At 34.1% G+C, this 14,439-nt stretch overlaps 1 protein-coding gene and 1 long non-coding RNA gene across 2 annotated transcripts in view; one reads left to right on the plus strand and one right to left on the minus strand.

The window, feature by feature from the left end:
• LOC136833154 (putative oxidoreductase YteT) overlaps positions 1–10,623 on the plus strand; it is a 35,422-nt gene extending 24,799 nt beyond the window's left edge. Inside the window, exons 11-13 of the mRNA XM_067094854.1 lie at positions 1,368–1,470; positions 5,562–5,718; positions 7,260–10,623. Of these exons, the coding sequence (XP_066950955.1) occupies positions 1,368–1,470; positions 5,562–5,674 (216 nt within the window). The 3' untranslated portion in view covers positions 5,675–5,718; positions 7,260–10,623. The remainder of the gene's footprint in view (positions 1–1,367; positions 1,471–5,561; positions 5,719–7,259) is intronic.
• Positions 9,500–14,439, minus strand: part of LOC136833155 (uncharacterized) — a 48,633-nt gene continuing 43,693 nt past the window's right edge. The window contains exons 2-3 of the long non-coding RNA XR_010851373.1: positions 12,180–12,266; positions 9,500–10,871 (exon numbers count right to left, since the gene is read on the minus strand). This is a non-coding gene — a long non-coding RNA (uncharacterized lncRNA). The remainder of the gene's footprint in view (positions 10,872–12,179; positions 12,267–14,439) is intronic.

Below are 14,439 nucleotides of genomic sequence, written 5' to 3' on the forward strand. Positions count from 1 at the left end.
GACCATGAGTTATTTTCTGTTGTATTGTACATGAAATTGCGCACATTTTCATATATAAAACTTTATGTAACGGCTAATATAGAACAGTGCAAAATTTACGACAAAATGAGGAAAGAATTTCTGAAATTTTCAGCCGAGTTACCGTGCGGCGTAAAAAAAAGTTTTTTCAAAAATTCACTATAAATCGAAATATTGTGCTAGAGACTTCCAATTTGTTGCAAAATGAAGGTACATGATTGAATATTAGTAGAATGTAAGAGTTTTAGTTTACAATTGCATTTTTCGACCATTTTGGTCGAGTCAAAGTTGACCGAAGGTTGAAATTTTTGTAGTCGGCGTGCGGTACATCCTTTCGCACCCAACAGACAATTTTAGTCGACGTATGATACGTCCAGTAGACGTTTAAGGGTTAATATATGTAAGAGGAATAATTTGGTAATTTTTGGGGGGCAAAAATAAAATGGTCACTGAATTCAGTTTTGGGCTAAGTTAATACATACAATTTCTTACTTCTCGTATAAATAGAAATAGTGCTGTATAGCCGTATCTCAATATATAAAGATTTTCAGTCTTAAACGGTTGGCTTTTGACACTTCTCAGAAATTACAGGAAATAATGGGTTCAATAAATATAAATTTCTGAGATCTATAGTTTTCCCATTATAGACCCTGGACTGCCAACTTTCTGCCTTTCTTTCTGTCATTTACTTTTCATGCATTCTTCTCAAAGACAGTCCGACATCAGCAACTTTTTTTGCTTATTTGTTTTCCCTCTCACACCCTGTATTCCAGGTGTATAAGAGTAGATAATGATTTCAGTGATCTGTATCACCATGGGTGTAAAGTAATGGTGTTAGACATCTTTCAGAAGTTCTTAATAGAGGATAAACTTACCACCCTTAGAAAAGATTGCCACTGCTTACTGGGCACAAGATCAAGCTTAACCTGTATTGCTTATTTAATTTTATGAAGTAGATTAATCAGTTATTGAATATGGGGTAAAATCTTTGCTTTGAGAACTTTAATGTTGAGGTAGAATTTAGATGTATAATCAACAGTTGCATTGCAATCACAATTTGCCATTTGCTCCAAACAGCTGAAATGTATATGAAACCTCCATTGGCCTGAGAGGTGCATTACCAGTGTCTTGAACTTTATTCGTTAGAATTTCTTTCCCCTGTTATCTCTGTGCAAGTATATAGAATAATGTCCTCTGAGTGAAGAGTCCATAAGTAAATGAATAGAATATGTTTTTATAAATTATTGTTGTTAAAAACTTGAAAAAGTGAAAAACCGTAAAGAAAGTTTTAATTTCAGGAAGTAAAATTTTTGAATGTTGATATTCAACTTATGATTGAATTATTTTAGCAGGAGTCTCCTCTTGGATGGGGCCATGGTGGAGCCGATTATCATTTGATAAAAGCATTTGTTGAAGCAGTTGCATCAAATGATACAACACTTATTTCATCAGGTATGTATTTTTATGTAGAAATCAGTTTTCTTGAAGTGTTATGGTGGTGCCATACTTTCCAGTCATATATCAAAGGGTCAGTACCCAAATTGAAATTATCTGTTAATTAGAGCTGTTAGATTGTACAAGGCAGCAGACAAATAGGTCTTTTTTGTTTGTTTTTCTTAAAACCCCTTGGTCACATTAACCCTTTAACGCCAAAGCCCTATTTACAAAAACGTCTCCCGTATGCGGCGGTGTTAGGTGAGTTAGCGCCAAAGCGGAAAAAAGTTTTTTTCAAAAAATCACAGCATGCTTAGTTTTTAAGATTAAGAGTTCATTTTGGCTCATTTTTTTGGCATTGCCTGAAGTTTAGTATGCAACCATCAGAAATGAAAAAGTATCATTATCATATATAAATATTGGAATATATGACAGCGAAAAAAAAAAAAAAAGCTCGTATATAATTGTATACAAATTGCGCTGTAAGCAAAACGGTTAAAGCTAATGAGTTAATTTTTTTAGTTGTATTGTACACTAAATTGCAATGATTTTGGTATATAACAAATTTTAAAATGATCAAAGCAACACAGAAAAATATTATCACAAAATGATGCATGAATTATAGCAACGCATACGGACGTAAAATTTTTTTCAAAAATTCACCATAAATCGAAATATTGTGCTAGAGACTTCCCGTTTGTTGAAAAATGAAGCTAATTGATTGAATATTACTAGACTGTAAGTGTTTTAGCTTACAATTGCAGTTTTCGACCATTTCAGTCGAGTTAAAGTTGACCGAAAGTCGAATTTTTCTATTTATCGTGATTTATATGAAAATATTTCAAAACTGATAGAAGCTACAACCATGGGTTATTTTTGTTGTATTGTAAATGAAATTGCGCACATTTTCATATATAAAACTTTATGTAACGACTAATATAAAACGGTGCAAATATTACGACAACGAGACGAAAGAATTTCAGAGATGTTCGGCCGAGTTACTGCGCAGACGTAAGGAAAATGTTTTTTTTTTTAAATTCACCATAAATCGAAATATTGTGCTAGAGACTTCCAATTTATTGCAAAATGAAGGTAAACAATTGAATATTACTAGAATGTAAGAGTTTTAGCTTACAATTGCGTTTTTTGACCATTTCGGTCGAGTTAAAGTTGACGAAGGTTGAAATTTTGGCAGTTATCGTGATTTATGTGAAAATATTTCAAAACTGATAAAAGCTACAACCATGAGCTATTTTCAGTTGTATTCTACATGAAATTGCGCACATTTTCATATATAAAAGTTTATGTAACGACTAATGTAAAACGATGCAAACATTACGACAACGAAAAGAATTTCTGAGATGTTCGGCCAAGTTACCTCGCGCTGGCGTAAGGAAAAAAATTTTTTTCAGAAATTCACCATTAATTGAAATATTGTGCTAGAGACTTCCAGTTTGTTGCAAAATGAAGGTACATGATTGAATATTACTAGAATGTAAGAGTTTTAGCTTATAATTGCGTTTTTGACCATTTAAATTAGAGTTAAAGTTGACGAAGCTTGAAATTTTGGCAGTTATCGTGATTTATATGAAAATATTTCAAAACTGATAAAAGCTACAACCATGAGTTATTTTCCGTTGTATTCTACATGAAATTGTGCACATTTCCATATATAAAACTTTATGTAACGACTAATATAAAACAGTGCAAACATTACGACAACGTGAAAAGAAGAATTTCTGGCGCGGACGTAAGGAAAAGTTTTTCAAAAATTCACCATAAATCGAAATATTGTGCTAGAGACTTCCAATTGGTTGCAAAATGAAGATAAATGATTGAATATTAATAGAATGTAAGAGTTTTAGCTTACAATTGCATTTTTACCATTTCGGTCGAGTCAAAGTTGACCGAAGGTTGAAATTTTGGCAGTTATCGTGGTTTATATGGAAATATTTCCAAACTGATAAAGCTACAACCATGGGTTGTATTTTTGCTGTATCATTACATGAAATTGCGCACATTTTCATATATAAAACTTTATGTAACAGCTAATATAGAACAGTGCAAAAATTATGACAAAATGACGAATTTATGAAATTTTTGGCTGAGTTACCGCCGTGCATAAGAAAAAGTTTTTAAAAAATTCACCATAAATCGAAATATTGTGCTAGAGACTTCCAATTTGTTGCAAAATGAAGGTACATGATTGAATATTACTAGAATGTAAGAGTTTTAGCTTACAATTGCGTTTTCGACCATTTCGGTCGAGTCAAAGTTGACCGAAGGTTGAAATTTTTGTATGTCGACGTGCGGATTAACGTCCACTCGGCACCAACAGACAATTTTAGTCGACGTATGATCGTCCAGTAGGCGTTTAAGGGTTAAGTAAAGATAATTGATATAACAGGCAAAGTTTAAAATTTTTATTTACATCTTAGAAATTTAAACACTCATCTCCAGATCCCATATCTTGTTGCATCGTGGTGGCAAGGAGTTGTTTTTAGTTACCTACTGCTTAAGCATAGTTACAGGTATTCCAGTAATATATTTCTGTTCACTGAGACTTAAGTTTGCTGTCTGCCAGCAAGTGATTTACCAACAAAAAAATTTTGATCAGAGAAATGCACTCACCACTTTTCCCAATTAGAGCTAAAGGCTGGCTGTGTCAACAAATATAAATATAAAATTTCCTATAGTAATAGAACTATTTCCTCTTTGGACTAAGCATAAGGTATGAATTTCAGGAACTTGAATTTTTTATCTAAATACTATTAACAGTTATTCAGTAGGTCAAATATAAGATCTAAAGGTTCACACTATGCAGTATGCACTGATGGGCCCAAATCTTCATTAGATATTGGATATGCAGCCATGTCACCCAACAGAACACACCAATTTTCCTTGCCTAACAATGCTTATGTCTTCACATCAGAATTATGTGTAGTAGGATCAGCCATAAAAATAAATATACCGTGAATGGTATGTTTAATGGACTCCTACCTGTGAGGCATTAAAGAAAATGAAGCCAATAAAACAGCCAAAGTTGCACAATTAATATGACAAGATTGTGTAGATATTCCTATTGGCGATTGTATATCTTTAAAACCCATTGTAATTAATTGACTGACGAGATTGTGTAGATATTCCTATTGGCGATTGTATAATATCTTTAAAACCCATTGTAATTAATTGACTATGTGAAACAACGAACATGATAAGTAACAAGTTAAAACAGATTAAGACAATGTTTAAGTAAGGAGTTCATCATATCTAAAGGAATGACACACAAGTGACCCATGAAAATTTGATGAATAGTCCACGATTCAATCCCTTTACGTACAAACTGCAGGTTAACCGTAACAGTTAAATATTTTTTGTGTGAATTTCCAAAATATTATCAACAACCTATGCGTAGTTTTGAAACCACAATTAAAGAAATTTTGAGACATTCTCCTTCATATTCAGTTAACCTAGTTATAACATTTTTAAGGTTCAGTAACTTTATATATTTATAAACTTTATTATCAATAAAGACAAATCTTTTGGGCCAGGTCTGAGAACCAAATTAATTTAATCAGTGGTTTGTTTAAATTACGTAACGATAACATTTGGTGATTAATAATTGTGTATTTAATTTCCATAACATCATAGTATTTTGAGGCTATACAGTATTGAAATATAAACATTTTTTGGATATAAATGAAAAGGTTTTAAATGCGGCTTTTACTTATGAATCGCTTAAATTCCCTTAACCTGGGTAACTACTTGTCGTAAGATATTCATAATGAAATAGCTTAATCATTAATGTTTCAAGCAGATATGCAGATTTAAATAAAGATGGTTTTAAATGCAGCTTTTACTTATGAATCGCTTAAATTCCCTTAACCATGGTAACTACTTGTCGTAAGATATTCATAATGAAATAGCTTAATCATTGTTTCAAGCAGGTATGCAGATTTAAATATATTTATAAGATTCTTATTCCTAATGAAAAGTGTATTTTGTGTTCATGTAATAGCATCATTATCCTTATCCAGGTGTATCGTTAGAAAATTATCAACCCATTGTATCATTTTATTGCAAAGTTGCATAATCTCCCCTTGTTTCAGGCCCCAAGATTTCATTGGAGACACATCTGTTAACATTTGCTGCCGAACATTCTAGAAAAAGCAGCACAATAGTAAGACCAAATGAAGACTCAAGGTGGATGGTGCAGCAATAATCAAGAAATCAAGTACCTGTTAATAGTCTTAAAATATGTTGAAGGTTGTATTTTGAAGTAATTTCTTAATTTATACAATAGCCTGCCCACTTCCATTTCATATACTGTATTGTCTTTAAGTATTTCAGCATAGTTAGGTCTGTGTACATGTAAAAAATAAGCAAGGTGTGAGGCATAATGATGTCAGGATTGATTATTCACTTGGATAGGTTAAAAAGAAAAGCAACTAAAACTGCACATTATTAAAAACTAAAATCAGGTTATTTTTAAGAGAAAGAGAATAATTGCTTGAAATTTTATAAGTTAAGACTTCCAGACAAACTATATACACAAACCAAATGTTTTTATATGTTTGTTTAAAGAAATTTATTAATTAATTTACATATTTTGCAATTGAAATAACAGGAAATATAAACATAGTAGAAAAACACATTTTTCATAAAAATTTATAATTTCTAAGATTTCATATTCCATTTGAAGCAAAGTCAGCCGAAAAGAATTAATCCACTCCATCCAGCTAGGTTCCTACTACCACTTAGTATATACACTAATTCCACTGTGCCTTACTGGGGATTGAGTGAATATGGGGATGGGAGGAAGGCCTAGTCTCATGGGATTAATTAGTTTGTATGAGAAATGTTTTTTTTTATTGAAAGATTGCATAGTAATTCTAGGATCCTAGTGATTATCTCATTCTAAGCATTCACATGAGTGAGGTTCATTGTGGAACTGGGCATTTGAATGTGGGCCTCCTGAGGGTCTGAAGATTAAAGCATTGGTTTTTGGTTTTTACTCAGCAGAAGGATAGATCCATAAGACCACATACTCATCTTGACATCAGATTTGATATATAGCTTTAATGAACTTCAGTTGGTATGCGTGTCTTTGAGGCCTGCATGTTTGACTTTTTATACACAACAAAAATATGACATGACACTGAGGGAGCAGAGGACTCCTTTCAGTTGGTAAACTCTGTTATGATACATCTAGTTATAAATTGTGGTTGTCATTGAGCTCTTAATTCACGATACATCTAGTTATAAATTGTGGTTGTCATTGAGCTCTTAATTCACTTGACTGCTGTCTGCCATACAGCAAAATAAGGAATGGGATGGAATATATAGGATTTTGGCCCAAGGCCAAGCGCTGGGACATAAGAGGTCATTCAGCGCCCAAAGAGAAGTTGATAGTAGAAAGGTTTTAAAGGTGTAACAGGAGGAAAACCTCACAGGTGCACTATGAAAAAATTGTTAGGAGAAGGTGGAAAGTAAGATGGAAGAAAAAGATTATAAAAGGAGGTACAGTAAAAGGGGCCGAAGGGACACTGTAAGTAATGCCTACAGTGCACCGCGTGAGGTGCACTGCCAGCACTACCACCCTACGGGTACAGCAAAGTAAGAAACCTATGAAATGAGGAGATTCAAGTATTTCTTTATTCTCATTTGTTTTTGTTGCAAACATTAAAAGTTTTCATTACATTTTTGTAAAATTCAGAGCTGTTTTTTTTATTTCTACAGTTTTTGTGTGTACATTTCAGTTTTATTGAATCATCGTCAGAGTAATGTTAACTTAAGTTCTCTTGCAGGTGAGGTGTTTGTAGTATACCGAAAACCAAGTATCTAATTTCCTAACAAAAATGCATATGGCTGGGTGTATTAAGATTGAGGTATTTCCCAGAAAGCCTGTTGATAAGCTACTGAAGTTCAAACAGGAATAAAGAATCAAAAAGTAAACCAGTGACAGGTAAGGTGATCTGAAACTTTCCTTTCTTGAGATAAAGGGTGTCTAGCTACTTTTCAGTCATTCAGGCTTGCATAACAATGAGGCCGCACTAAAACTGTGGCATTTAGATAATTAAGGAAAACTGTTTATGATGAATCATTTAGACACAAAGTGTTCACAAAAAAATTCAGTTATATAGACCAAAATAGTGAGGCTGCTACAACAATAATAGTAAAGCTTAATGTTACGATGCCATGACTGTATGATGCCATCCCCATAGGGGGTTAGTGCTATCAGTGTCACTGTAGGCATTTGTTACTCTAGGTTCCTTGTAGCATCACTTTAGCTCCTAGCTGCAACTCTTTTCATTCCGTTTTCTATAACTTTCTTGATATTCTCTTTCTTCCTTCTGACTTTTCACCCTCTCTTAACAATTGTTTCAACATTATTTTCAGCGCTGAATGGTCTCATAGGTTGCAATCTTGGCCTTGGTCTAAATTTGATATACCAATATAGAACATCATAACTCAGGACATTTACACACGTACATAAAATCAGCAACCCTTAACCCTTAAACGCTGAGCCTCTATTTACAAAAGTGTCTGTCGTATGCCGGCGTTAAGGGGAGTTAGCGCCCGAAGCGGAAAAAGTTTTTCAAAAAATCACAGCACGCTTAGTTTTTAAGATTAAGTTCATTTTTGGCTCCTTTTTTTGTCATTGCCTGATGTTTAGTATGCAAACATCAGAAATGAAAAAAATATCATTATCATATATAAATATTGGAATATATGACAGCGCAAAAAAAAATTTCATAAATACTGTAATTGTATACAAATCACGCTGTGAGCAAAACGGTTAAAGCTAATGAGTTAATTTTTTTTTAGTTGTATTGTACACTAAATTGCGATGATTTTGGTATATAACAAATTGTAAAACGATCAAAGCAACACAGAGAAAATACCATCACAAAATGATGCATGAATTAAATAACGCGGACGTATAAACAAGCTTTTTTTTCTAAAATTCAATTGTGCTAGAGACTTCCCGTTTGTTGCAAAATGAAGGTAAATGATTGAATGTTACTAGAATGTAAGAGTTTTAGCTTGCAATTGCATTTTTCGACCATTTCAGTCGAGTTAAAGTTGACCGAAGGTCAAATTTTTTCTATTTATCGTGATTTATATGAAAATATTTCAAAACTGATAAAAGCTACAACCATGAGTTATTTTTTGTTGTATTCTACATGATATTGCTCATATTTTCATGTATAACACTTTATGTAAGGCCTAATATAAAACGGTGCAAAAATTACAAGGTGACTAAAGAAATTCTGAGATTTTCAGCTGAGTTACCGCACGCGGAGGTAAGGAAAAAGTTTTTTTCAAAAATTCACCATAATTCGAAATATTGTGGTAGAGACTTCCCGTTTGTTGCAAAATGAAGGTAAATGATTGAATTCCGTTTGTTGCAGAATGTAAATGATTGTTTTAGCTTACAATTGCATTTTTCGACCATTTCGGTCGAGTTAAAGTTGACCGCAGGTTGAAATTTTGGCACTTGATCACATGAAAATATTTCAACTTATAAAAGCTACAACCATGGGTTATTTTTTGTTGTATTCTAAATGAAATTGCACACATTTTCATATATAAAACTTTATATAACGGCTAATATAAAATGGTGCAAAAATTACGACAAAGTGACGAAAGAATTTCCGAGATGCATCGCTAACCTCTGTAGTGCGAGAAGAAATAAATTCGCGCATGTGCGGCTGGGTAACGCTTGTAAACAAAACAACAGCGTTATCCGTGAACTCCCAGCATCCCTCAAGGCACATGATTTAAAATCTTTCGCAAACTAGGCCTATAACTATTTTGCCGCGAATATTTAAAAAAGCTCTTCATAGTTGACGTACCGTAAGTCCACTCGGCACCCGACAGACAATTTTAGTCAACGTACGATACGTCCAGTCGGCGTTTAAGGGTTAATTTGCAAGTGTTTTATTTTTTTTGTTTCTACCCCAAAGTAGCTAGACCCCCTTAAGAAGACTTTATCATTTAGCTGGCAACCTGTAAAGTTTAGGTTTAAAAAATGGAACTTGAAGCTCCGTAAATCATTAAGACAATTTTATTAGGTTTTTAGTCAGTCTTTTGTTTTGTTTAAATATCCTGTATGTGTATGTATTGATTATTCCAACAGCTCTGTGACAAGAAATTAAGCAACCTGGCAAAAGTAATATTGAAATTGTGTATCCAGATATAGTGGTGGTTTATTTCACTTTTTAGGGTTGGAAATTCCTGCTCTGTATTTCTTATAAATATACCAATGAACCTATGCTTTCACAGGATGTTTTACCCTCCCCCATCATACCTTGTGTTTCTGATTTCTCCCTGTCATGGAGATGGGTGGGACCACTAATGGGATGAGAACATCTTAGGCCAAAAGTTAATCTGCCCAATGGGCATGTGTTTTTAAAAATCAGCAGACAGCTGCAGTGTGTCATGTTGCTGAGTATACTCCATCTATGGATGTGTAGGTTGATTGGTATATTTCTGAGGTTCTCTTGCCATCAAACTTAGCTGACATGTGAACTCTGTAACTTAATCAAAACAACATTATTAGAGGAAGGATAACAGAAGGTGTTTTATGATTTTGAAATGCACAATTAAATAATGTCATGATTATACTTTAAATGTGTTTTGAAACTGGGAATTTTACTGTAAGGTTGTGATATACATACGATGTTGCAGGGTATATTAAGTGTTGCCACATACGATCATATGAAATATCTATAGCCTAGGATGCAGACAGACATAATCAGGCTAACAGGTATATCACTTGTCTAAAACTTGAAACATTCAAAAGTAAGCCAGCTTAATGATGCCTGCAAGAAAAGGAAAGGAGCAGCAGGTGTGGGAAAGGCGTTATAAATGATTAGGATAATTAGGGAAAAATGTGATTACATGCAAAGGGGTGTTGCTAACAGCATCCAAGAGGAGGTAGTTGGCATGGTTAAAAGTGCAGTGTAGCACACATCTTCAAAAATAATTGCTTGGTAACTTGCACTTAGTTAAGCCCTATTTTTTTGGTTAAAGAATCTAGAGAAAAATGACTGCTTGGTAACTCACTTCGTATATTTTTGGCCATGTTTTTGTTTAAATGTAATTAAATTTGCTTTGAGCCAAACATGTCAGCTTGTATGACAGCAATAAAATTAACAATAATAATGTTTGTGTTTACTTTCCAGTATCTGGTTTAGGCAATACCATATGAGTAACTTGCATCATTGATCTGTTGAACCACTGCCAAAAAAAAAAAATTACAATTACAATTTAATTAGTCCAGAAAGTTTAATAATTAAAGTATGCCTTGGATTACCCAGCTTCACATTAGTACATTATCCATTTGCAGCAAAGTAATTCCACTTACGTGAAAGTCTTCGTGCTTCTTGCACCTATATGATCTTGGATTTTTTCTGTAAAACAAAAAAAATTATTATCCATTATGATATTAATAATTTTTTAAGTGCAGTCAAGTTTATTTCTTTGTATCTTATTATAAAAAATTCTTTGATAACAGAAATGAGACAGTGGAAAACACAAACTACAGAGATTAGGTCTTCTCTCGAACTTAAGTGTGCCAAATGTGATAATCACTTAACCGGTTAAGATCCCTCAGTAAATCCCTCTCCCTTGTGGCAAAAGCAGGTTTCTAGTATATCCAAATGCTATTTGGATATACTTGGCTCTCATTTTCAAAAAAAAAAAGAAATTCTGCGGAAAAGGAAAGAACACTTTAAATATGTGAAAGTACAGTGAACCCCCGTATTCGCGGGGGATGCGTCCCACACAACCCCCCGCGAATAGGTCAAATCCGCAAATGCTTAAAACACCTCTAATAACACTTAGAACTGCCCATTTTGATAGCTTAAACCAAGAAAAACCCTGTAAAAATGCTTATACCCGAGTATTTTAATAGTTTTATCACAAAAGTGCATTTATTCATGAAAATTATATGAAAATACAGTAATTAGTAAATATTTCTCAGTGAAAAATACATGAATGGGCAAATTTTCTGCGAATGATGGCTAGATATGTTCCACAGAGAAACCCACGAATGCGTGAGTCCGCGAACCATGAGAACACGAATACGGGGGTTTACTGTAGTCTTTTTCCCCTCATCCCCTGGATGAAATTGATTACAATGATGTCACTAAAATAAACTTACTAAAAAAGCCTGCATTTGCCATCATGGACATAAGGAGACAAGCATTCATGTTAAGTATTTAGCCAAAAAAAAATCAATCAGTTCTAGCTACTTACTACCTATGCATCAAGACAATTCAGCTAATTGTTACAATAAGATTCCTGAACTGGCCCCTAAACTATGATTTCAACAAACCTGAGTCTACACTAATCAAGAATGATCAACTAACAAGGAAACTCTGGCCACTTGTAAATTACATTTAAAAAATTCTAAATACATATGTTAAACATTTGAAAAATACAGAATCACAGGTGCCATGGCTTTCAAAAACAGCATATAGGGAAGACTTCATGTAAATTTTGTCATAAGTCCCTGTTGATCTGGAGGAAACTTTTGGAATGTTAGAAGGCCCCCACCTAAACTTTAATCCTCATTATCGGAGGTTGTGCAAGGCTATGAAGCTGATCCAGCAGTTCTCATGGAAGTGAATAACTATTTTAGGAGTTCTAAAAACTGAAACTAAGCTAAAAACTATGATTCTCAAATTAAGGAAAACATTCACTCATGTCACACTTACTTGTCAGTTAATCCTTCAATCAGTCTACAGCTCACAGTACATCTTTTGGTCCTTTCCAACAATGCCCTTCAAACCACATCTGCATATCTGAAAAAAAGGAACTAAATTAACAAGATACAATATTGAATCATGATGTGTCTGCCATAGACTCCTCTCTAAAATAACCACTTAAATTCCCTTAAATGCTTAGGTATAATGTACAGGCAGTCCCCGGTTTATGACGGGTCCGGCTTACAACATTCTGAGGTTATGACGCTTTTCAAATATATTCATCAGAAATTATTTCCCAGTTTATGACGCATGTTCCAGGGTTATGACTAGTTGTACGCCGATCCGACGGAAGAAATATGGCTCCAAAACGGCAGAATAATCAAAATTTGGAGGTTTTTTTTATGAAAAACTTGATAAAAAATCAATTTACATCATTTTCAATACACCCAAAGCATTAAAAGTAAGGTATTCTTAGGATTTTTTATGATTTTCAACGATTTTTTGCTTTACGACGCGGCGTAAAAATGGAACCCCCGTCGTAAACCGGGGACTGCCTATATGAAAAGCATACTTTTTGCATTTAATTCCAGTTTAATTACATTATGAGCTTTCGGGTTTAAACATACAGCAATCAACATAAAACACACACTGTACCGCAGACTGGATTTTCTGTGTACTGTATATGCTCTTGTAACTCACGTATCAAGCGACCCCCAATTTTTCACCCTTAGAAAATTATTTTATCATGTACATCTAGTGCATCATGCAAGTTCTTTTTTGAGAGACCAAATTACAATAGACTAACCTCTCTTTCTCCATCTCTATTCCATCTTCTAGTTAAGTTAATAAGAGTAAAAGAGAATGATAAAAGTATTGTTAATAACGTTATACTCGCTGCGTTAATGCGTACAGCCATAAACAACCAAACAAGTAACAGTTGTTTTGTTATGAACAACCAAATCGGATAACAACAGCTGTTTTGCTTATATTTCAACCACTGTACGGTAATAAAAATATTACCGTAGTTATGTTACAAATGATGTTAAGTAAAACAGGACTGATGTATTTTTACATTATACCCTTATTCGCTATGGAGAAAAGATCATTAAGGAAATGTACTGTTAAATTTAAGCTGCAAGTTGTGGCTGAAGCTGAGAAAACAATGTTCAAGCTGCTAATTACTATAAATTATCGTGCATTGGCAACATGGATGAAACTCCCTTTAACATCAATGTGCCATCAAAGTTGATCATAAATAAAATTGGAGAGAAAAATATTTTAAAACTACTGGGCATCAAAGAACACATTTTATATATAAAAAGTAACTTACCCAGTAATTACTTAGCTATGAGTTTCTAACTTGACGGCAGCTTCAATTTTGAAATTCTCAGTAGCGATAGTCTTTTGTTTATGTAGGTGACTAACCCCACCCATTTTTGGGGTGAGAGAGAGAAACAACTAAACCAAGAGCTTCACTTTTGTTTCTGTCAGCTTAACAGCAACACAGTGTTAAGAAAGCAGCTTGATTTTGGTTTTCGGCTTGGAATTCCTACCTTTTGGTGATGTATTTTCGGCTCGTTAGCCTTTGGATTTGTATTGTTTAATTGACATATACTGCTTTTCCTGATTTTGACTATTGTTCTCCTAGGAGATTTACTTTTTTTTTTTTTGACTGTAGCTGGTAACTATGTCAGATTTTAGTGCATCAAGTATTAGGTTTTGCAGCAGAGGTTGCATACTTGCTTGACCAAGGCATGTTACAATTCACACACCTTATATACGACATGCAGAGGACAAATTTGTTCAACTGACTTGCGAGGAATGCTGTGAGTGGGACGAAAGAAAGTGGAAGACTTTAACTTCTTACCTATCCAAGTTAGAATGGGATCATACGAGAAAAGCAGCTGCTAGAGCCGAGGCTATATTAGCAACTCTAGACATGACTCAGGAATCTAGTGAGGTTATTATTCTTTCTCTCCCTTCTCCTGCTGAAGTGATTCCTCCTACTTCCAGCCGTCCTCCAGTATCACCAGTCTCTGCTCCTGGTTCCCTCACTCCTGACCCAGATCGCTACACCAGTCTTGAATCAAAATTTTATAAGTTTGATTTTCTTGCTAACAAAGTACCACAGTTGGGTTGATTCGATGCATGTCCTCATGGGCAAATTCAGTGCAAAGTGTTCAAGTGATGTGTTTGTGGAGGAGGTGGCTACCTGTCCCAGTGACGCTCCCAGGCAAAGGTCACTGCCATATTCCCCCAGCCCCGGGAG

The sequence above is a fragment of the Macrobrachium rosenbergii genome, chromosome 51, assembly GCF_040412425.1.
Source record: "Macrobrachium rosenbergii isolate ZJJX-2024 chromosome 51, ASM4041242v1, whole genome shotgun sequence".
Lineage (NCBI taxonomy): Eukaryota > Metazoa > Arthropoda > Malacostraca > Decapoda > Palaemonidae > Macrobrachium > Macrobrachium rosenbergii.